The sequence below is a fragment of the Scyliorhinus canicula genome, chromosome 5 (assembly GCF_902713615.1).
Source record: "Scyliorhinus canicula chromosome 5, sScyCan1.1, whole genome shotgun sequence".
Lineage (NCBI taxonomy): Eukaryota > Metazoa > Chordata > Chondrichthyes > Carcharhiniformes > Scyliorhinidae > Scyliorhinus > Scyliorhinus canicula.
In genome coordinates, this window is record NC_052150.1 from 154,377,010 (window position 1) to 154,400,545 (window position 23,536).

A 23,536-nucleotide genomic window follows, 5' to 3' on the forward strand; every position below is an offset into this window, starting at 1 on the left:
CAATCTATTCACCAGTGCTTACCCAAGAAGGGTAACATGATTGCCTTGTGTAGAACTTCACCTTCAGCAGAGAGTGTAGTGGGTGACCTGGATTTGACCTCCATGCCTGAATTCCCAAAATGCATCATCTGCAGGTGAAGCGCCCTGTCACGAGTGTTAATTGGTTAAAAAAAAGTCCCCTATGTCTCCTAAGAAGCCAAACGTCTGACCTTCTTGTCAAAAATGGAAGAGTTTGGACACAAGAGTTGTTGAAAATACAGGAAGTATTGCTTGATATGCATGATCTTCATTCTGGGTTTGCAAACTATTTGGAAACACATGCAGCAGTGTTGATGTAGGACAGTGCTTATGCTTGAAGTGCAATATGACTGTGATCAAATCAGTTCAAAGCCACAGAGAAAGCTAAGTTCTTTTGAAAAATTCTTCTTGCTCCATCTGCTGCTAGTTGCTCCATGGTGAAGTGAATTTTCGTCTCTGAATATTTAAGCACTGCTTTTTGTCATCTGCTTGGTGAATCGGTGCACAGGATGCTATCTTATTCTGGAAAATTAAGATAGTCACCTAGAATAAACCTGTAATGAAGAAGTTCTAGCTTGTGATGATTTTCACAGGAAACGTAATGGTGATGACAAGCAGTGCAATGGGGTGATTAAAATTGATGAGCTGCAAGCAGTGCCTCAAATTCTGGGATCATGAGGTTGCACATCTTTTTTGATAGCCACTTTCCTCCTTCCTCCATGTAATTGTGCACAGTCTCACTCCTTGGGTTGAATTTAATGCAACCATGAGGAGAGGGTTGGGTGGTTGTGGTGAGGGGGGCTGGGTGTTTATCCTCGAATTGGAAAAGGAGTTCCTGTCAACTTTCCAACGCAATGGAATTTTATCAACAGTAGGGAAGGTAGGGACACCTTCCTGCCAGAGGCCAATTGAGATCCTTAAGTGTCCAATTAAGGGTCACTTAAGGGCCTCTTCCCATCACCACTGGCATTTTTACCAGTGGTAGGGGTCACCCTGCTGCGTTGGTATACCGTCAAGTAAAATAAAAACTTATAACCTCCCGTGGGCTGTTGGGGGTGACCTTTCCTAGTTGAGCGTGTTGTGGGTCACAAAGATGCTTCCCCTATGGAAACTCCCCCACCCTTAACAACTCAAGCTCCCACCTTGTCTGGGGCTGCCTGACTCCAAGGACCCTGACCTTTATACGGGTGGCATCCATGCTGCTTCTTCTGGCAGGTTAGAGTCCCAGCAATGGCCACCACCCCCATTGCACTGCTGGGACTCGTGAATTGCCAGCTCTCTTATTGGAATCCCTCGTGGAAGCCCATTAGCTGCCTGATTGGCACCCAATAGGATCGGAGCGTCCTAAAACAGTCGTAGGAAGGCTTGCTCCCAATTTTCTGGCCCGCTGTGGGGACCACAATCCCTTTACTCTGACATCATATCCTTTCAGCCATAATGTTTGTACAATTTCAGTAAATGTAACAACTGCATCAAAGGCATGAGTAAACCTTAATTTGTTTGTAACAAGCCACTTAACAACCTAAACACAACTCAAGCATGCAAGTTGTAGTTATGTGAAAGAGAATAAGGCTGGAGAGTAACATTCAGTGGTGTACAGATAACATATAATTGTTATTTTAGTTTGAATGGGAAAAATTGCTCTGCATTAATGCTAAATTTGTTTCTGTGGTAACTTTAATAAAATGAGCACTTTGAATTCCCACTTGTTTTCTTTACTCATGATGGACATATAACAGCAAATGCAGTTCCAACACAACAGTTTATAAGAGCACAACTTGAAGATACAATACTTTCGTCCTGATTCGTAGTTCTTTCCCCAGTGCAGCATAATTCAATTTCTCCTCTAATCTTATTTAAAGTAAATGGTTAAAGGGCAGTGCACCCGTGTTATAAATGAATTGAAAGCATCTCTACAACGTGATGCCAGAGTGAAGATTTAGTAACTCTTACACATTAGGATCAAATAGCAAAATTGTCCTGATTTACTAACTTAATTGTATAGTTTATTCCTATTAACAATCCCCAATTTTAACCTCCCGATCACAATTAATGCAAAGAGTTTACTCTGAGGGTTTAACTCCAGCAGTCAATAGATACTTGACCACATTTCAAAATAATTTGCAGTCTTAGAAATAGTTGTCGGTGTACTGGAGAATAAATGTTTCCGTTTTCTTTTCCAGCCCTGCTATATATATCATTTTTTCTAAGTGTTGATTCAGTTTTAATCAATGTCACTATTTTTATCTTTTTCTTTCTGTGAGAATATATCTATGTATCATTAAAAAAAACTGTAGTTATCCGAATGCTTGGTAGACATGTAATGGTAGAGTTCTTAAAATATATAGAGGGAAGAGTTACAACCTAGTCAAACAAAGTGTCCTGTTTTCACTAAAACATTGTCCATTTGTCACAGGAATGGAACATGGACGTGTTTCTTTCCTAGTGAAATCTCCTGTCTAATGTTGGAATCTCCCACTCCTCCCTGGCACAACATGGCACAGTCCAACCACTAAACTCAGCAGTATTAATTCTGGCAGCGGGGACATTGGTGTCACTCATGAAAGTTATGGATGCCATTGAAAAACTAAGAACAAAAGAACATATTAAACATCGTTCATTTTTTTAAAAATGGCTGCAAATCTGCGAATATATTCAAGGATGTAACATATTATTCAGATTTGTTTGATTGAATGAACCACTTAAGCTTTGTTCTTGTGGTATATGGCATTATTCACCAACTTTGTGTGTTATAACCTTGAAACACAACTTCAACCATCACTTATTATCTATTTTGAATAGTTTTGATTGGTATACAGAGCACAGTTCTGAAGCATGAATGCATTGTCCGATTGTAAGAAATTCAATTGTGTTTTTGGCATTATCCCAAACTTTCTATATCACAGTGCCACGGTGCAACTTGCATTTTTTTAAAAATTCATAATGGTTTAGGCATCCATGCTATACTATGATCCCTGGTTACATTGGATCTCTGTTGCTAACACCACAGAGTTATTTTTGCCATCATAACAACAGTGACTGCACTTCAAAAGTAATTAATTAATTGTGAAATACTTTGGAATTTCCCAAGGCTGAGATGAGGCACAGTATAAATGCTGCTTTTTGCTTCCTCTTCTCTGTCTTGCACAAATAAATGTATCTGTCACTGCTAATTTTATCAGTTGAAAGTGATAATGAAACATTTCAGAATGAACAAAGCCTACCTTCACAAGAAGGCAATGGTGCCCCTCAGGGCTATACATGCCAAAGGTACATTCCTCAAAATTCATTGTTTTCAGCACGGTGAGAAAATCAAAGAGAAAATTAAAAATGAAAAGGCTAACAATCACTGACAGTGGAGCAACTCTTTATCATTCTGAGGGAACAGAGTTGCAGCTTTTAAAGGTGAAAAGGTTACTGTATATTTGTGTTGTAGCTCAATAAGTACTTTTAATGCTCAGCTAATAGCTGTGCTAATGGCTTATTAGATTCTCATCTATCTGGTTTATCTATTTAGTCTATGCACTCTATACATGTATGCATTCAAAATGAATGCAATCTTCCTGAGAAGACTTTTTTGATATAGAAGCCTGTGTTTGTTAATATTGAAGAAGCTTCAACTGAATAATTGTATACTGTACTGTTAGAATTTATACCATACTGTTCATTGTTTTATCGAAGGATAAAAGAGGGATTCCGTGGGGAGATTCTCTAATGCATCTCAGTTCATTTATAGATATAGATATAGATATAGACTAATTATTTCTTGCTGTCATTAATGGTTATCTTAACCTTAAAATATTCTGAAAACTGCACATTGCTTCATACAATTAGCTACTTTCCATTAACTGACAACTAACAATGCTGATGATAATGATTATTATAGATATCTGCTAGATTTTACTATTTGAATCAGTTTAAATAATATCTGCAATTATTTTGTCATGAGGAGTTTTCAGAACCTCCTTCCTGGTCTTCTCCAGTCAGCTCCGTCATTAATTATTTCAACATGTATTAACTCTTATCATTTCTATAGCTTTTAAAGGATTTTCCAGATGAGCTGAGGTCAGACATCACTATGCACTTGAACAAGGAAATTCTACAACTTTCTCTGTTTGCCTCTGCCAGCCGTGGCTGCCTTAGGTCTCTCTCCCTGCACATCAAAACCTCTTTCTGTGCTCCAGGCGAGTACCTCCTTCGACAGGGAGATGCATTGCAGGCCATCTATTTCGTCTGCTCAGGCTCCATGGAAGTGCTTAAAGGTACCATGGTGCTGGCAATACTTGGTAGGTTCTATAATTCTGCTTTATTTGCAAACAAAACTAAGGTTACTAAATTTAGCATTTTGTTTTCAGAGCAATGACAAGAAATTAAATAACCCAACTATTACGATTGTTTGATTTATGAGAACCAATCATGGTTTGTTAGCTGTGTTCCTCCACCTCTGATCTCTTGTACATCCTCCAATTCCTTTCTACCCCCATTCCCTCCCCCACCCATTGGTAGTCAGGCCTTTAGCTGTCTAGGGTCTGAGATCTGAAATTCCCTCCCTAAACCTTCAAACCTACCTCTCCGACCAAGCCTTTCATCACCTGCCTCAATAACTCTGATGGCTCAGAGTCAATTCTTTTGTCTAAGTGTTCTTGTGAAGCATTCTGCTTTAGTGCACTAAGGCAATATATCAATGAGTGTTCTTGGTTTGTCACAAAACCTTTTGCAATAATCCCAGTAATAAATATTACAGAAGACAAAGTACCAAAATGGGAGGCCAGAATTTGTCTGGATGCTCCATCTGGTGAGGTTAGAAGTGCCTGCTTGCGATTCTTTTTGATACTTGCAGGAAAATCATGAATGGTCTGTTTTAAAAATTTCAGCGAGGTTATTTATCTTGCGTTGACTTTAGAGTTATGTCACGTGTTTAACGTCCTCAAGCTTAGATGAATGCCCAACACACAGTTGTAGGGTCCAAAACCATTTATTATGTACAGCATATAGTCCAACATGTAATTTTGTTTTTGGTATCCATTTGTTTTACTCAGAAGGAAAATCAAGGAGATCCGAAAACTCGGGGGGGGGGGGGGGGGGCTTCCTGGCGCCTCATGGTTTCCTGGTGGCAAGGGGTGTATTCAACAGGAAACCCCATTCACCTCCAGGACCAGAAGATCCCACTGCCGGCCATTGACAAGCCGCCTCTGCCGCTGTGAAACACACAGTGGGTTGCGCGGAACTCCCACCCTCGGACGTCGATAATTATTTTATGTAGAGCAACAGGAGCAGGCGCCAGTTTAAACTGAAGAATGAGGGCAGTTGCCAACCTGACTGTGTCAATACCTACTAGATTGCATGTCATTGGGCTGACCCAGATCTATAGCGAGCTGCATTGATGCCGTTTGGCACCAGCAGCCTATTAGCACCATGGTAATGAGGTCTTGCACTCACAATGGACTCAGTCAGCCACTAGTACCACTGGGCAGTCAGCTGGTGAGCTGTACCATCACTCATTGGATACTTAAACTATCTCAATAACTTTGGAGCTTTCAAGGGACAGGAGAGGAAGTTTCAAGGGAAGAGTCATCGGGATGATATTTATAAAAGTTTGTGGCAACCCGATGATAGATATTGTACTAACTGTTTTTCTGGAGAATTACAGAATATGAATTCATGTCCATGGAGAGGCAATGTAGTTCCCCACAAAGCGGGAAAGAAAATCAGGCCCTGGCTCATGGTGGCTGACCATAATGTGTCATTGCCAGAAAACTAGGGCTGGATTTAATGTTGTAATGGGAAACACCTCAAGCAGGCCTACTTAACCATGGGAGAGGACCCACATCAAGTCTCCTTGTGACAGCTCGATAGGAGGGCAGAAGAGGCTGGCATTTCAGTTACTGCCGCAATTTCAGTTAGGCTCAATTAATGAGCCAGTTGTCACCCACTATCCCTGAGAAGGCTGCAATTTAGCCATGGATTTGGGAATAAATGGAGACCATATGGTTCTTCCATGTCCTTGGTAAGGCCGTTCAGCACACACTGTTAGATTTGCCAGGAGACTCCATGGGGAGTGGAGGGGAGGCGAGGATCAGATTCCCCGTTGGTAGGTATTTGGTATCCAATTGAAGGGCCTGGCATCAGGCAGGCAGGTGGCTGCTGAAAGCCACCCTTTCCACTTGCCTCTGACCACCAACCCCCATTCCCAGGACCCCTCCCATGACTATCACCCTGTATCCCCTATCCTGCCCTCTTTCACTTTTGGCTTGGGGACCGCTGATGATCTTGAGCTTCTGGTGAATGCATTGCCACCAGCAGCCATCACTTCTGCTGGCATTGGTGGCTTGAGGAGCTACCAGCAGAGCAGCTCTCCACAGCAAGTTGTCCACTGCTGGGGACCTGAATTGCAGGGACGGCCTACCAGTGGCACTTTATGGTCTGTCGGGCCTCCCCAGTTCTCTGCTAGATCCCTGACCAGTGGATGAGACCCTCATCAGCCTGAAAAATTACTGCCCTAGTAGTAACTTTCCAGTCCTAAAAATAGGAAGGAGTAAATTTAATAAAGCTTCTTCGCTTTATTAAACATTTGTCCCTTAATATTTTACTATAATAATTACAATTTAGTCACCGGCTGACATTTATTTGGTAGTGATGAATTTGCTGTGATGAATTCTACCAACTAAACTCTGCCAGAAAAATAAAGTTTTATACAACTGACATCAGCCATTCTTCTGGCTTCAGATCCTTTCATAATAAGTGCAATCAGTCAGATTCAAGAAGCAACCCTCATTGTTGGTATCTGAATTGAAAAATCCATCAAGTCAAAAATATCATTTAATCCTTAATCTGCCTCCGATCCAGCAAACATTTCAAGTATCCCAATGATTTTAGCTTTATGAATCATTTTACAGAAGGTTGTGAAAGTAACGATTAAACAAACTAGCTACTGTTCACACTTCCATCAATGTTGGCTAGGATTTCTGATTTGGTGTATTGGCTACACAATAGATGGCAAGGTCTTGTGTGTTCATAATTCCAACAGTTTTCCCAGGAAGATATGTGAAATATCTTTGTTACAGTATCTAGCATCCAAGGAAATTTGAGTAGCCTGTATATCTGACATGTTCGTTCAATATATCAAGTTATCCAATTTGTGACCTCACCTGTAACATAAAACTAGATACTTTTAATTTAAATATGTTTTGTTGCAACAATAATTTATTGAATCAGCACCCTGCAGCATCAGTTGCCTGTTGTTCAACTCTGGGCCTAAATTAGTTGCCTTTGAGGTGTTACTTTTCTTTTATAACTTTATCTTCTGCCCATTGACCAAGCATGTCAGTCCAGTTGCAAATTGAACATCTTCATATCCAGTTACAAACTCTCTTTTTATCTTGCTTCCTGACATTTCATAGTTATCAAAATTAATCTTGTCAATATGATCTTTTTCCAAATGGGATTCACTGAAATTTACTCTGTTCCATGTACACAGCCAATTTGATTCTCTTTGTAAACCTAACCCTTGTGAGAGGTGTTCATATTCACAAAGGCCTTATCCTTCCTTTGTGCTTATAATTATAATTAATTTAAGGCAGTCAACTGAACTTTAACTAGTTGATGACTTTGAACTGATTTGGTTTTTTTTAACCATGTTAAAAACCTTGTTAAAATAGTCAAAGAAATTCCACCTGAGAATATTAACAAATTGGTTGTTTATTGCAGAAAGGACTCTTCAGTCTAGAATATTCTTTTACAATCATGGAGGTTAATTTGCATTTTGTTGAAAAAAGAGAGGTGTCACTTTAGTTTTTAATCTTACACCCATCAGAACAAATGCAAGAATACCAAATTTCAAATGATCACAGCAATTTATATTACAGGAGAAAAGGGTGCTGATTGGCTGGCAGTTTGACTTGCATTGGCTGCAGCATTACCATGAGGAAAGCAACAGGGAATATGCCCCCCAAACGTTTTGGAAATTTAAAAGAGGAATAGGTTTGAATAAAAGGTGTGAATCAAGTTCCTTAACCTGTTGTTTGAATTTTTGTGATATTTCGCTTTTCCAATGCAATTTACAGTTGACGAGGCACTTTCCGGGTCCAAAAGTGGCAGTTGTGAGCATTTGAAATTTGAAATTCATGCATTTGTTCTGATGCATGCAAGGCAAAAAACTTCAGCAACACGTTTCTCTTTTCAGCAATATTCAAATTCTCTACTATCAAATAACAATTTACGTTTCGATACCCATTAGGCAGTAGGATGGATTATTAAGATATAATTGAATTTGCGCCAGTCACTAAGTGAGTCACATCACACATCGCTGACAGAATTTCCAACGCCCAATGACACTCAATTGACTGGACACAACTCCAGAGACAAGTACTATTCATTGCTTGCGTTTTTAAGGATTTTGGCATGACAATTTCTTCTTTCAGAAGAGATCAGTGGTGGAGGAAATAAAGTCACAGCATAGCCATGCTAGTGTGAATTTTGACTGTTTTATTTGTGAGAATTTAGCATATTTGGTACCCCTTATCATTCTGTGAACTGACATTTATACCAGTACACAAGAAATGTATAGAGATTATACATATCTTCTATTACACACAAATGCAATGCTCGCATGTATATAATTTGTAGTTCATACCTTATTTGTCAATGATCATGCATATTGCACAATTGCTCAAATGTAGCAAGCACAGCACCTCTGTGAAAAGTTATATTGGTTTGATTTTCAATCACCCAAAGGAATGAGGTTGGGTGTGGGTGCATTTTGAAAATGGTGTTGTCGGATGGCATGTCAATGTTCCAAAACCTCCAAAACACGCTGCTATTTTCAAAGCGAGGGCAGGGAGCTGGAAACCTGACCTCCTCCAAGCTCCCTTAAGAGTTTGTTAATGGGCCGAAGAGGGCCAGAATGAGGTTTTTTCAAATAGAGACCAGAAAAACCAACAATCTGGTGTACATAAGTGCTCACTTATTGGGGAGCCACCAGGTGATGTGGCTATTAAATAAAAGTAATGAAAAAATAGGGGGCAGGATTCTCCATCCCGCCAGACCCATTTTCTGGTGCGACGTGCCCCTGCCGACAGCGGATCCACTGCCCCGGCAGCTGGCCAATGGGGTTCCCCACACCGTCGGGAAATCCTCTGGAGTAAGCGCGCTGCCAGATCCGAGGATCCCGCCGACGGAAAATCCCACCCAGGGTTTTCCGAACCAGGTAACCATTTAGCCACTTGCGTGCACCATGCGACTGCTGGCCTTCTGTCATTTTGCCTACTCCAATCTGAAAAGCAATAGCTAGTCTGTCATGGGTGCCATCTGCCTTACAATATTGCAATCTAGAGCCAGTTCCCACTGCCATGCGGTGCCTGGTGCCACTAATTGAGCACTGAGCTTATATCCAACCTAATTAGTGGATATGTATTTCAAAATAGCATTGTGCCAACAATGCAGACATGGCACAGGTTGGGACTCGGAAGCGACCCGCGCATCGAGTTCCTGATAAAGTATTGGAAAGAATTACTGTGAACTGCAGCAAGGTCTCTTAAATGGAAAGAAAGGAGTTGCCTCACTTTGGCTGGAAATATCAATGAGACTGATAATACTGAGTGAAAAAGAAGGGGCACAATCTATCAGCCCCGCCGCATCAATTCGGGAAGCATCAAGGCCGGTAAATCTCGCGAGAGGCCTCTCCCGAGATTAATTCCAGCCTCGGGCGACTATCTGTGTGGAGTTTGCACTTTCTCCCCGTGTCTGTGTGGGTTTCCTCCGGGTTCTCCGGTTTTCTCCCATTGTCCAAAGAGGTGCAGGTCAGGTGGATTGGCCATGCTTAATTTGCCTCTTAGTGTCCAACGGATTAGGTGGGGGTTACTGGATTGCAAGGATAGGATGGAGGCATGGGCTTAAGTAGGGTGCTCTTTCCAAAAACCGGGGCAGTCCCGATGGGCTAAATGGCCTCGTTCTGAATTGTAAATTCTATGATTCTATTAACCGGCCCTGAATCGTCACAATGCCAGGGTGCGCGGGTGGCACTGCAAGGCTGGCAGGAGCAGTGCCAGTGTGCAAGGCTGGCAGTGCCAACATGCCCAGGTGTCATCTTGCCCTTGCTGGGGATCTGGCCCGGGTGCTCCCTGCCCTTATGAGGTGTGATGCAGCGGGTTCGATGACCCCTTAATTGGTGAGCTGGGGGATGGGGGAGGATGCAGAGGCTATGGTAGTGCAGAAAATGGGACTAAGTTTGGTCTTGGCAAGACATTCCTTGTCAAGGCCGAGAACTGAAGCAGAGTCCCGTTTAATGATGGGGTTGTTCGGCACCACCAGGTGCGAGAAAACACCTGGTTAAAGGTGCCCAACACGGGACTCTTTTTCATTTCTGTTAAATCGTACCGAGGTATGCTCTAAATAATTCAGTTATGATAGTGTTCAATGGGTGCTTGTAGTGAAAGAGAAAAAAGCAATGAAATCTATTTGAAATATGTATTGAAGGTGCCGATATTTTGTGGATTTGGTGTAGAAATATTTTAGCAATACCCAAAGTATTAGGCTTGATGCATAACATTTTTTTTAGTGCAGAAGTAACTCAGGACATATGTTCTAGAAATGATAAGGTCAGCACTTTTGCATTGCAGCATTCAGAAAACTGTGCTTTCATTATTCCATTCAATTTAAAGAATAATATTAATCCATTGAGAGATATCTGTCAAGTTTTTACTCAAAATTGAGATATAGTCTTAATTAGCGTTACTATCTCTTCAGAGATAAACCATCTTCATTTTTCTCAATAATATTGTAAATTTGACCACTTTTTGTGCAGAAAATCTCATTCTTTTTCTTGAATTCTCTGTCTCAAGGAAGGTCTTTGGCAATTATTTACCAAACCACAAAATATTGCCGTGATTTTCCAACTACAGGCAGGACGAGGAGGAAGGCCTTGAGTCTACCTGAGCTGAAATGCAGGCGGAAACCCCTACTGTTGGCATTAGTATCTAGCCAACTTGCGTAACTGTTCCCCCGCCACCCCACCTCGGTCCTTGCAGAAATGTCCTCCTTCCAAAAAAAACGACAGTAGATTATATTAGATACATTGCACCCTGTTAGAATTATAGAATTCATAAAATTTCTTCTCAATGATAATAACAGATATTACAAAACGACATAATCTGAATTTTGAATCACCATTGAAGTGCTTCACAAATCAGCCCTGTGTTCATTGACCAATGGCAAGTGACCAGGACTGAACAATACCAAGGTTTAAAATATTTTCACAGTCATAGGGACAATGAGGTTAGTATCATATACCTCGGAATTACTTCTTGACTTATTGTCTTGAGCTAACTTCACCTGTCATCGCCTCCTACCTTCCTTCAACATTGAAGGCCATGGCCCTTCAACTTGGCTTCCTGATTTTAAAAATGTAATCGTTCCTGATTGGTCGGAAGTGGTATTTCTGACATAGCTGACATGGTAATCGGTGTCTTGAGCGACTCCATGAAACATAAAAACAATATATTCCATTTAAAATAAATAGTTAGGGGGAAATACTGAAAAAAACACAAAGTAAATTACACTGTGCTCATCAACCAATTAACAAGACACAGATTACAGGGCTGACATATCAGGAAACATTCAAATGTATTGCATCTAAGCATTTGACATTAAAAGGTTATATTTGTGTTATCTTCAGCGCTAAAAATTCTAAGTGTTCGCCTCCAGCCAAAGACATTTACAAAACAGTATGTTTTTTTTCATATACAGAGCTTCTCTTTGGAGGCATAAGTAAGCTGTTTTCAGAAGTCAAACAGGGGAGTCTGTTTAGGTGATTTATTGATAATTGGAGGGTTTGGAATGCATCCATATTCATGGTAAAAATAAAGGTTGTGAATCAAATTGTCATTAAATTGCCAGAATTGTAGCCAGCTGACATTTATGCAAAGGGACTTTCACGTTGGTGACTTTTCAACAGTTTTTCTTGATGGATATGATTTGAGAATAAGCTATGTTTAAACGTTGTATTTTAAAACAAATTTACACAATATTTTTTTTTAAATGAACAAAAGCTGCAGGTATTGAAGGGGTGATTAATCACTGTGGAATATTGTGGCTCCTCGTCTATTTCAAATGTAGAAAATCGGGGTAATTTTCCTTGAGATTTCTCCTGCTCCATGATGGAAGTTTGGCAGAGAGCCTGTGTTGGAGAAGAAGAAGCTCCCCTCCCACCCCACCAATAACGAGTTAACTCACTCCAGACTCATTGAGCCTCACTGGTCCACGTTGGTTTTGACAGCAAGAGGAGGTGATGGTGACTTGGGACTGACACCTTGAGGGAAAGAGAGGTAATTGATTTGTTTAACAGGAATACCGGTAAGTTGCTGAAAAGCGACCGACCATATTTTGGTTCGACAAAGCTATTAATGTAGTAGAATATCCTCGGCTTTTAATTGGTCCAATGGACAATTGCTGTGGAAATTTGAACAGTTTCAATTAACAACCAGAAATCAGTCACTTTGGCTCATTCAATATGGCGCGCACAGGTGGATGATCAGAGTGATGACGAATAAGATCGGATGCATATTGTGGTCAAGGAAGATATGCAACTGAAAAAATAATTTCTTAGCAACAGCAGTAATGTCTGAGATTAATTTGTTCTTTTGGGATTCTACCTGTTTTGGGACACTCCAAGAACATAAAATGGATCAGGAGAGTCCCCATCCCAAAAATCTGTCTCTGCCATGGAGGGTGGACTTGACCGACCATTACTTTCCCATCCCACTACCTGTAAATGATTTAGAAGGGCATGGCTTAATTTATTATGCTCCTTTACAATCCTGGTCTGATCACAGAATCCCTACAGTGCAGAGGAGGTCATTTGGTCCATCAAATCTGCACCAACTCTCTGAAAGAGCAACCAACCTAGGCCCCATAACTCCACCTAATCTACACATCTTTGGGCAGTAAGGGGCAATTTATCATCTTTGGACTGTGGGAGGACACCGGAGCACCCGAGAAACCCAGGCAGACACGGGGAGAATGCACAAACTCCACACAGACAGTGACCCAAGGCTGACATTGAACCCGGGGCCCTGGACTGTGAGGTAACAGTGCTAACCGCTGTGCCACCATGCCGCCCAGTTGAAAATTACCCCCAATTATGTGGGGGATAATGAGTGGAAACTAATTCCCTCCAACGTTATGGCACAGAGCGTAGAGAAAATAACATACTTATGGAAAGGAAGAAATTAGTTATGACCCATTTTTGCGAAGCTTGAGGCGCGACAGAAACCATACCCTGGACCTCATTATAATAATGGGTTACCTAATTTAACTCCGGTTGTGACAAATACAAACCTAAATCCAGTTCACGCAAAAGTCCCACATCTTATCACCCCTCAGGCTTGGACCATCAGAGCACGCTCTTGGTTAAATTCTTGAAATACAACCCAACCCAAAAAAATCATTGTGTATCAATTTTACCCAAAAGAAATCCAATAGTCCAACAAAATTCAACTAATCACTATGTGTTCGCTTACTGCCTCTCTTACAATGTCCTTTGCCTGGTCTATTGTCCCTACATTGCACCAGTAGTTGCAGTATGGCTGGTGGGAGGCATGATTTTCACTTGGTAGAGACTGCAGCAAATCTTGCTGAGGAGGATCACAAACAGCTCGGAGGCCTTGAAGGCCTTGTTTTGGACAGAAAGACGTCGGCAGGTGTGGCAAAATTCTGAGTCGACTAGCTATCTGACGGGCAACAGCAAGAGAAAGTGACACTGGTGGGGAGACTAATGATGTCACCCTGAAGAGGAGAGCGCATTTGGGCTTCATGAAGCCACTGCCATTTCCCTGAGGCAGCATCTCAGCAATCCTAGTGACGTGTTGGAGAACTGAAGACTGGACTGTGCTGTGAGACTCTGCAAAACCTCTCTCGACAATGAGTATCTGCAGCAGCCTGAACATGCATAGCAGCACATTGTGGTATCATGAGCTCAGACTGCTGCAATGGATGCTGAGTTTTCAGATATTATTTCATATCCACAGGTGTTCCATGGAGTAGGTCACCACTCCCATGCTGGAGAAGATGGACTCCAACATCTACACAAAGCCATGTGCCAAGTTGGAGCCAGACTACTCTGTGTTTCTTGACAATGACAAGGGTTTCTGGAAGACAAGGCAATATGCCAAGCATCTATGTGTGGATCGGCCTTTTTCTGTCCTCATCTGAATCCACTGCAGCAGAATGCAGATGTGAGCTCACCCTCCATTGAGCTGGCATCTATGCAGACCTTTCTCGATGCCCTGGCTGCAGATCGCTCGTGGCTGGTGTCTCACTATGTGCAGATTCTTCCTCTATGACACCCTCTAAATGATAAACAATGCCAATGTCAGAACTAGTGGCTGTAATTGTCAGATCAAGTGACAGTGCATCTTTCTCATCAATCTCTTCTTCATCTCGGACTTCAACCTTTCACACCTCGGCAGGCCAGCCAGCACTTCTTGTACATCTTAAAGCATTGAGGCACAATGGCGAGGTTGAGGAGAAGCAAGGAGGAGGAAAGCAAAAAGTGCACGGTTACACCATCTGCAGATTCTGAATCACAACACATTGTGAGATAAGGATGATGTGAAAGTGGACAAGACAGGAACACACCATTTTTCTGGTTCCAGTCCCACCACCGGCAGCCACTCCATTGGTTTCAGGTACTTCATGGGCTGAAGACATTCAGCCTTGTCTGTGCATCACTGGTTAGCTGCCGCTGCCAATTAATGCAGGCCACCTTGTCTTGCAAGGGAGAGAGAAGTGTGCCAGTGAGTATGAATGCAATGTGTTTGGGTGATGTTGCTGCCATAGTTGAATAGCTAGTAATTAAATAAGTTTTGAGATATGTGACTGAGGCTTGCAACAGTGTAAAAGGTGTGAGGGTGAGGTGATGTTATGAATGTGAGATATGAAGCCTGTTTAATAGAGATTCTTGGTCGTAATGAGGGTGTTGTGAATTGAACAAGTATATGAGGTTAGTGATGCAGTTTGTAGGATTATAACATTTCATAATGCATTCACTGGCCTTGACTGCTTGTATGAGATCATTGAATTTCCTCTTGCACTGCATTCCGTAGCGCCACCTGTTCTCATGTTTTTCCTAGATGTCCCATGAAGCCCAGAACTGCAGGAACTCTCCTCATGCTGCTCAAATGAGAAGGAACTAACATCGTCCTTGCCCTTGGCAGTTGGCTCCCAGGATAATCCTGCTGGTGACTGTGTCGCTGGGGGCTGCTTTTGAGCAGCTGCATCACCTCACACATTCTACTGGCTGGTGCTCTGAGGGAGACGGCAGGTGGCCTGGCATGTGCTGATGTCCTGACAGTATCCTGCAGTGCAGCCACCCACATGACTTTGTCCTCATCAGCTTCTGCCCCATCATTATTTTAACTGTGTTACCCTTTGTTGTGGGGGCTTTGGAAAAAAGAAACATTGAAGAGAGGGGTAAATGAGCTTCAATCCTTTGAGATTAAGGCAACACAGAAAGGGAATGCAAGTTTGTGGGTATGTGGGTGCTGCATTGGGATACCAGGTGCTCAGTCAGTAAACTGGCACCAGAAAATGCTGCCAACCTATCCTCTGACAAAATTTGAATGCCGACCCACAGGTTACATAAAAACATAGAAAATAAGTGCAGGAGGAGGCCATTTGGCCCTTCGAGCCAGCACCACCATTCAATATGATCATGGGTGATCATGCAAATTCAGTATCCCACTCTCTCCAACCCCTTGATCCCTTTAGCCGCAAAGTCCACGTCCAGCTCCCTCTTGAATATGTCCAACAAACTGGCCCCAACCAGTTTCTGTGATGGAGAATTCCACAAATTCACAACTCTCTGAGAAAAGAAGTTCTTCCTCATCTCCTGAATGGCTTACCCCTTATTCTTAGGCTGTGATACCGAGTTCTGGATGTCCCCATCATCGGGAACATTCTTCCCGCATCTAGTCCGCCCAGTTCCATCAGGATTTTATATGTTTCTATGAGATCCCCTCTCATTCTTCTAAACTCCAGTGAGTACAAGCCCAGTCGATCCAGTCTTTCTTCATATGTCAGCCCTGCCATCCCAGGAATTAGTCTGGTGAACCTTCACTGGACACCCTTCAATAGCGAGATTGTCCTTCCTCAAACTAGGAGACCAAACCTACACACAATGCTCAAGTTGTGGCCTCACAAGGCCCTGTATAACTGCAGCAAGACATCCCTACTCCTATACTCAAATCCGTTCGCTATGAACGCCAGCAGGCCATTAACTTTCCTCACAGCCTGCTGTACCTGCATGTCAACCTTCAGCAACTGTTCCACCATGACACCCAGGTCTTGTTGCACTTCCCCTTTTCTTAAACTGCCACCATTCAGATTATGATCTGCCTTTCTGTTTTTGCCACCAAAGTGGATAACCTCACATTATATCGCATTTGCCAAGTGTTTGCCCACTCCGCCAGCCTGTCCAAGTCATCCTGCAGCTTCTATGCATCCTCCTCACAGCACACACTGCCACCCAGCTTAGTGTCGTCTGCAAATTTGGAGATATTGCATGCAATTCCTTCAACCAAGTCATTAATGTGTATTGTGAACAGCTGGTGTCCCAGCTCTGAACCCTGTGGTACTCCACTAGTCACTGCCTGCCACTCTGAAAAGGACCTATTTATTCCCACTCTCTGCTTCCTGTCTTTTCACTTCAATACATTACCCCCAATACCATGAGCTCCAATTTTGTTCACTAATCACTTGTCAAAAGCCTTTTGAAAGTCTAGATGCACAGCATCCTTCACAGCACAGTTCACTTGTCCACTTTACTGGTCACATCCTCAAACAGTTCCAGATTTCTCAAGCATGATTCCCCTTTAGTGAATCCATGCTGACTTGGACTGATCCTATGCTTTCTACTTTCCAAATGCTCAGTTATTTCATCCTTAATAATTGACTCCAGCATTTTCTCCACCATTAATGTCAGGCTAACCGGTCTATAATTGCCCATTTTCTCTCTCCCTCCTTTTTTAAACGTCCAACAGCGTCCAATGCCGGCATCTCCACATCCTTTTTAAAAATGTGGCGTTACATTAGCTACCCTCCAATTCATTGGAACTCGTCCAGAGTCTGTATAATGATGGAAAATGATCACCATTGCGTCCACTGTTTCTAGGGCCACTTCCTCTGGGAGGCAGAGCATCAGGCCCTGGGGACCTATCGGGTTTTAATCCTATCAATTTCCCCAATACAAATTCCTGACTAATAAGGATTTCCTTCAGTTCCTCCTTCATACAAGACCCTCTGTCCCCTAATATTTCCAGAAGGGTATTTGTGTCCTCCTTAGTGAAGACAGATCCAAAGTATTTGTTCAGCTGGTCTGCCATCTCTTTGTTGCTATGTTGTTATGAATTCACCTGATTCTCACTGTAAGGGACCTACATTTGTCTTCACCAGTTTTTTCTCTTCACAAATCTATGGAACATTTTGCAGTCAGTTTTTGTTTTCTGTAAGCTTACTCTATTTTCTTTTCCCCTACCGAATTAAACCCTTTGCCCGCCTCTGCTTCATAGAATCATAGAATTTGCAGTGCAGAAGGAGGCCAGTCGGCCCATCAAATCTGCACCGGCCCTTGGAAAGAGTACCCTACTTAAGCCCACACCTCCACCCTACCCCTATAATCCAGTATCCCCACCTAACCTTTCTGGACATTAAGGGCAAATTAGCATGGCCAATCCACCTAACCTGCACAGCTTTGGACTGTGGGAGGAAACCGGACCACCCGGAGGAAACCCACGTAGACACAGGGAGAACGTGCAGACAGTGACCCAAGCCGGGAATCGAACCTAGGACCCTGGAGCTGCGAAGCAACAGTGCTAACCACTGTGCTACCGTGCCACCCATAATGCTGAATTTTAAATTTCTCCCAGTCCTCAGGCTTGCTGACATTGCCCTTGAGGGATTGAGATGTTTAACGGTGAGAATCCATTCCAGGTGATCTGCTTTTGACAGCTATTGTGTGCCAAATTCTCCTGCGAGGTGACAAGCAAATAAGAGAAAGGTTGGCAATTAAAGAATTTATGAAAATTGGCATAGGAGAAGCATGGTAACAGGTGGGGAGTGTGATTATGTTGAAGTGGAGGAAGAGGTTTCCGAGATTTCCAAAGCGGTAGTGTTTTACCGGAGCTCTGTAACTGTGATCCAGCGTAGAGAACTGAATTACCCTGAAGCAGATATCATTATGAAGGGTTGGTTGTGGAAGTGTAGATTCAAGATGGTGATGAGTGTGGTGATTTCCAAGAGGGGCATTAAATCAAGGAACAGGTGTGCCATGTTACCTTGCCTGCCCTGTTAAGAATGTGGAACATCTTGCAGCTCTGGAGTGAGAGAGTTGGCAGTCGCTGCCAGGGCTGCCTTCCTCCAGCTGGCATAAGTGATAACTCTGGGTGATTTGGTGTTACTCACACTCAAGATTTGGTTTGTACTTCCTTCAAAGTCCCCAAGAAGGGCTTGGAGACCTTAATGAAGTTACCATTTGATCTTATGGCTTGTTGCCATGTCCTGCTGCCTTCTGAGCACAGATGGCACTTGAATATTCATAAATCTGTCCAGCTATAATGTAATTATTAATAAGACATGCAGCAAGGTTGTTTGGGATGGGGCGGTAAGAAATGCTGATAAAGAGCAAAGGCTGAACAGTGCAATTGGCAGGCTGTGTGGAATTTTCCTACTTGTTCAGCTGCTTGAACCAGATTTAAACCAGTTTTACATCAATGCTTGCACCAATGGCTGTGCAACCTATCAAAACCAGGAACGTTTTGTGTTTCTCCTTCTAAAAGCCAGTGGTAGATGCGCCACTTTTTGAAGAAAGAATGCGCACAGTGTAAATCATGTCAACAAAAAATTCTGAGCCGATAGTGTTGCATCACTTAGTGCAATTTAGTTGGCCACAATTGGCAGATAATTAGCTCTGTCATTAAAAGGCTGACCACGCTGGTAAGAAAGCAGCAACTGTTCTTCACCTCTGAGCTAGACCCAGCAAATACTCTGAAGTTCAGTTTTTAGCATTGTATTTCATACTGTGTGTGCTCTGTCACTTCCAGAATAGGATCTCAAAACAAATCCTCAGGTAATGAAATCTGCCCAAGCCCAAGAAATGTATTTGTAATCTAAGGGATATATCTCAGGGCAGCATGGTAGCACAAGTGGATAGCACTGTGACTTCACAGCGCCAGGGTCCCAGGTTCAATTCCCTGCTGGGTCACTGTCTGTGCGGAGTCTGCACGTTCTCCCCGTGTCTGCGTGGGTTGCCTCCGGGTGCTCCGGTTTCCTCCCACAGTCCAATGACGTGAGTTAGGCGGATTGGCCACGATAAATTGCCCTTAGTGTCCAAAACGGTTAGGAAGGGTTATTGGGTTACGGGGATAGGGTGGAAGTGAGGGCTTAAGTGGGTCAGTGCAGACTCGATGGAACGAATGGCCTCCTTCTGCACTGTATGTTTTGTTCTATGTTTTATGTTCGATATACTTTTACATTAAATGTGTTAATTTCTTTAAAACTGTGCCTTTTATTGTCTGATGTTCTTGTTGTTTCATGCACTAGTGAGCATATCCATGGTTTTATTTTTATATGTAAAGAAGCACATGTTAATTTAATTTGATTCGACCGAATAATTAGTGCAGTGCAACTCACTTGACTTCTTATCATTTTGAAATATACAATCTTATTTACATGTGAAATTTTATTCAATTACTTTCCCAAACACTTCCTACTGAAATGTGCTTTCTTCCTGGTGTTCGTATAGAATCAAAGAATGGAGACAGCTCCTTGGAGGAGGCCATTCTCCGCACTGTATCTGTGCCAGCTCTCTGAGAAACTCATGAGTCTCACTCCCCTGCACTTGCCCTGCATTCCTGCAATTTTGTTCTTATTGCTAATGTGTGTGGAGTTTGCACGTTCTCCCCATGTCTGTGTGGGTTTCCTCCGTTTGCTCCGATTTCCTCCCACAGTCCAAAGATGTGAGGGTTAGGTGGATTGGCTATGTTAAATTGTCCCTCAGTGTCCAAAGATATGTAGGTTAGGTGAGATTATGGGGTTACAGGGCAGGGGGGTGGGCCTAGGTTACAGAGGGTTGGTACAGACTCAATGTGCCGAATAGCCTCCTTCTGCACTGTAGCAATTCTACGGTTCTATTCTATGACTTCCTCGTCAAACGTTCCACTCCTCCAGGTCTTCATCAGTAAGGTTGTCGCACTGCTGCTGAGCCAGGTTATGCAGGGCACAGCAGAACACCATGACGCGAGGGACCTTATGGGGACTATACTGAAGGGCCTCAACAGATCTGTTGAGGCAGCAGAAGAGCATCTTGAGGAGCCCAATGCACTGCTCTATCACAGACCAGGTGACACTATGAGGCTTGTTGCAGCAGGTTTCTGCTTCAGTCTCAGGACTCTGCACTGGCATCATCACCCAAGACATTTGTCCCCAACAACATATTCCTGCAGCCTGGGTGTCCCTCGAAAATTCCATGAATTTGCCATTGCAAAGGTGATGCTGTCATACACGCTCCCTAGAAAACGTACACAAATGTGCATGAACCTCATCTAGTGGTCACACACTAGCTGTGCATTAAGGGAGTGCCATGGGGCACGTAGAGTGACATCGGTCCAGTCAATCCCTGCTTGTACCAATGGCAGACCAGCTATGGTGCTGTATCCCGCAACCCTCTCTCACCTTGCTGGGCCTGTTCCAGGTCAAAATGGATGAAGTCCAATGCCCTTGCATAGAGTGCACCCATAGAACCACAGAATACCTACAGTACAGAAGGAGGCCAATCAGCTCTTCGAGTCTGCACCGACCCTCTGAAACAGCACCCTACCTAGGCCCACTCTGACACCCTATCACTGTAACCCCATAACCACAGCCAACCTGGAGATTCCTGGACACTAAGGAGCAATTTAGGATCACCAATCCACCTAACCTACACTTCTTTGGACTGTCGGAGGAAACCAGAGTACCCGGACGAAACCCATGCAGACACGGGGAGAAAGTGCAAACTACATACAGTCACCCAAGGCTGGAATTGAACCTGGGTCTCTGGCACCGTGAGGCAGCAGTGCTGACAACTGAGCCACCGTGCTGCCCGTGACCCCATCAATGCACTTATGAGCAGATGTCTGAAATGCCACACAGGTCACCCATGGAGCTCTGGAACAAACCTGTTGCATGGAAGTTGAGGGCTGCCATGAACTTCACAGCCACAGGGAGCGGGCGTCCTTCACTTCCACATGACACCAAGCTGGGGAAAATGTGGCACAGGTACTCCATTGTCTCCCTGGTGAGGCAGAGTCTCCTGCGGCACATGCTGTTCGATAGCTCCATGAAGGACAGAGGAGTCCTGTATAGCTTCGGTCTCCTTCGCCTTCAAGCCCCCTGTTTGGCTAGTGAGGTCTCTGGCCCTTCAACCTACCCTGTGGCTCCCTGGTTTTCTGCCGCTGGATGTTACCTGGGCGCCACTGCTTGTTGATGCTGGAGTCTGGAGTCTGTGCTCCTCCACTGCTGTAAAAAGAAGAATTGCCCGCTCCACTGGTTCCAATCTGATATCTCTCGGTAAGCTGCAAAGGATGAGACAGAGCGAGACAGGCAAGTTGGTGTCGCAGCCGCTTAACCTCAGTACCCTCCACACTCATTATCCTCCTGGTCCTGGATGCAGTCAGTCCTACACTTTACACGGTGGCTACCACTCACACACATCTCAGATGTCCTTCGATCTCCATAGCATAACCACCACAGTCAATGCCCTCGCCCTCTTCAGAGTCTCTTCTGGCCTCCTGTCTGGTTGTCATCTTCCTTAGTTTCTTCGTCAATGAGGATTCTAACAGCAGGTTTCTATAGTCATCCATCCCTCATGGGCAGGATCTCCTGGACGTTCTGTCCACCTTGGGGGCTAATGGATCTTCTATGAAGGTGCTTGGCTCTGGCACTTATACAGACATAGTCCCTCTCTATCCCATGCACCCAAGAATTTATCCTTGAACCCTGTATGTTCACCCCTATCCTGTCATCTGGTGGGTGGGAAGATTCAATGAGACATAAAGATTCGACTTTAATCTCGCTAAGTACATTATAAGGCATTCAAATTTATACAAATCAGGTTTGCGGCCTTCCTGGGCGTGAACTGATCACATTATCAGCGAGGGCCTGGGAAGATTGCATTCTGAAATCTCGCCGACTCAAATTCTATTTTTGCCATCTCATGATATTTTGCGGCCATTATGGAATTTGCGCCATGTGGCAGAATTTTCTCATTTTGTGTTTCTAAGTGTTGTCTCAGGCAGGAAAAGCAGAGGTCAGCCTGACAGCAATCCTGCTGGGTTTTCCCACCTTGGGCGAAATTCTCCGACCCCCAGTAGGGGGTGATTCTCCGGCCCGGATGGGCCGAAGTCCCGCCGCTGGGAGGCCTCTCCCGCCGCCGAGGTTTGAACCACCTCTGGTGGCGGCGGGATTGGCGGCGTGAGCGGGCCCCGGGGTCCTGGGGGGGGGGGGGGGGATCGGGGCCCCCCGCTCAGACTCCGGGCCAGTGCCCTGGGTGCACTCTTTCTCCTCCGCGGCCGCCACGGCCTCCGCCATGGCGGAAGCGGAAGAGAAACTCACATCGCGCATGCGCCGGTGGTGACGTCAGCGGCAGCATCATCAGCTTGCTGCATCAGCTTTCCTGCCTGACGAAATCAGAGGCGGAGAATCGCAGCCCATATTCCAGCTGTGACCTAACCAGAGTTTCATTAACATTGAACATAACCTCCTTGCCTTTGCACTCTGTGCCCCCATTTATAAAGCCGAGAATCTGGTGTGCCTTTTTAATCATTTTTCTAACCTGCTCTGCCACCTTCAATGACTTGTGTACATATACTCTCAAGTCTCTCTGTTCCTAAAGCCACTTCAGAATTGTGCCCTGTGTTGTACATTTCACTTCACACTTCTTTATATTAAATTTGATCTGTCACGTCTCCATACATTCCATCAGCCTGCTTATAGCCTCTTGAATTCAATTACTGTCCTCCTCACAGTTCACAATACTTCCAGTTTTGTGTCGTCTGCAAATTTTAAAATGGTACCCAACTATAGGTCCTAAACTTACATCAGGAACCCCGCTATGTACAGTTTAAAAATAGATCACCTGTTATTTTGTTCAAAATTGTTGAATAATAAAAACTACACAGGATCAATCCAAAGCAAAGCAACATGACAGCATGTTGGAACCAACAATTCTACGGGCACGTGCTTGTAGGATTAGAATAGCGGTTTTAATATACTCACAACAGAGCCAGCCTATTAACCATTGAACTTTCGGTGAACTGGCCGGCTGACCATGTGGCACTGAGCTTTTATACAGCAGCTTCCGGGGGAGGAGTCCTGGGCAGAGCCAAGGGAGAAGCCCCGTACAACTCGAGCATTCCCAAAGCTACTCCCCCTGGAGGACAGGTAGTGCAACTGCACTTACAATATAGACACATGTATATACAGATTATAA

The 23,536-nt window shown here is 43.7% G+C and overlaps 1 protein-coding gene across 1 annotated transcript in view; it reads left to right on the top strand.

Moving 5' to 3' along the window:
- kcnh8 (potassium voltage-gated channel, subfamily H (eag-related), member 8) overlaps positions 1-23,536 on the top strand; it is a 545,374-nt gene that overhangs the window by 393,752 nt on the left and 128,086 nt on the right. Inside the window, exon 10 of the mRNA XM_038797843.1 lies at positions 4,055-4,304. Within this exon, the coding sequence (XP_038653771.1) occupies positions 4,055-4,304 (250 nt within the window). The remainder of the gene's footprint in view (positions 1-4,054; positions 4,305-23,536) is intronic.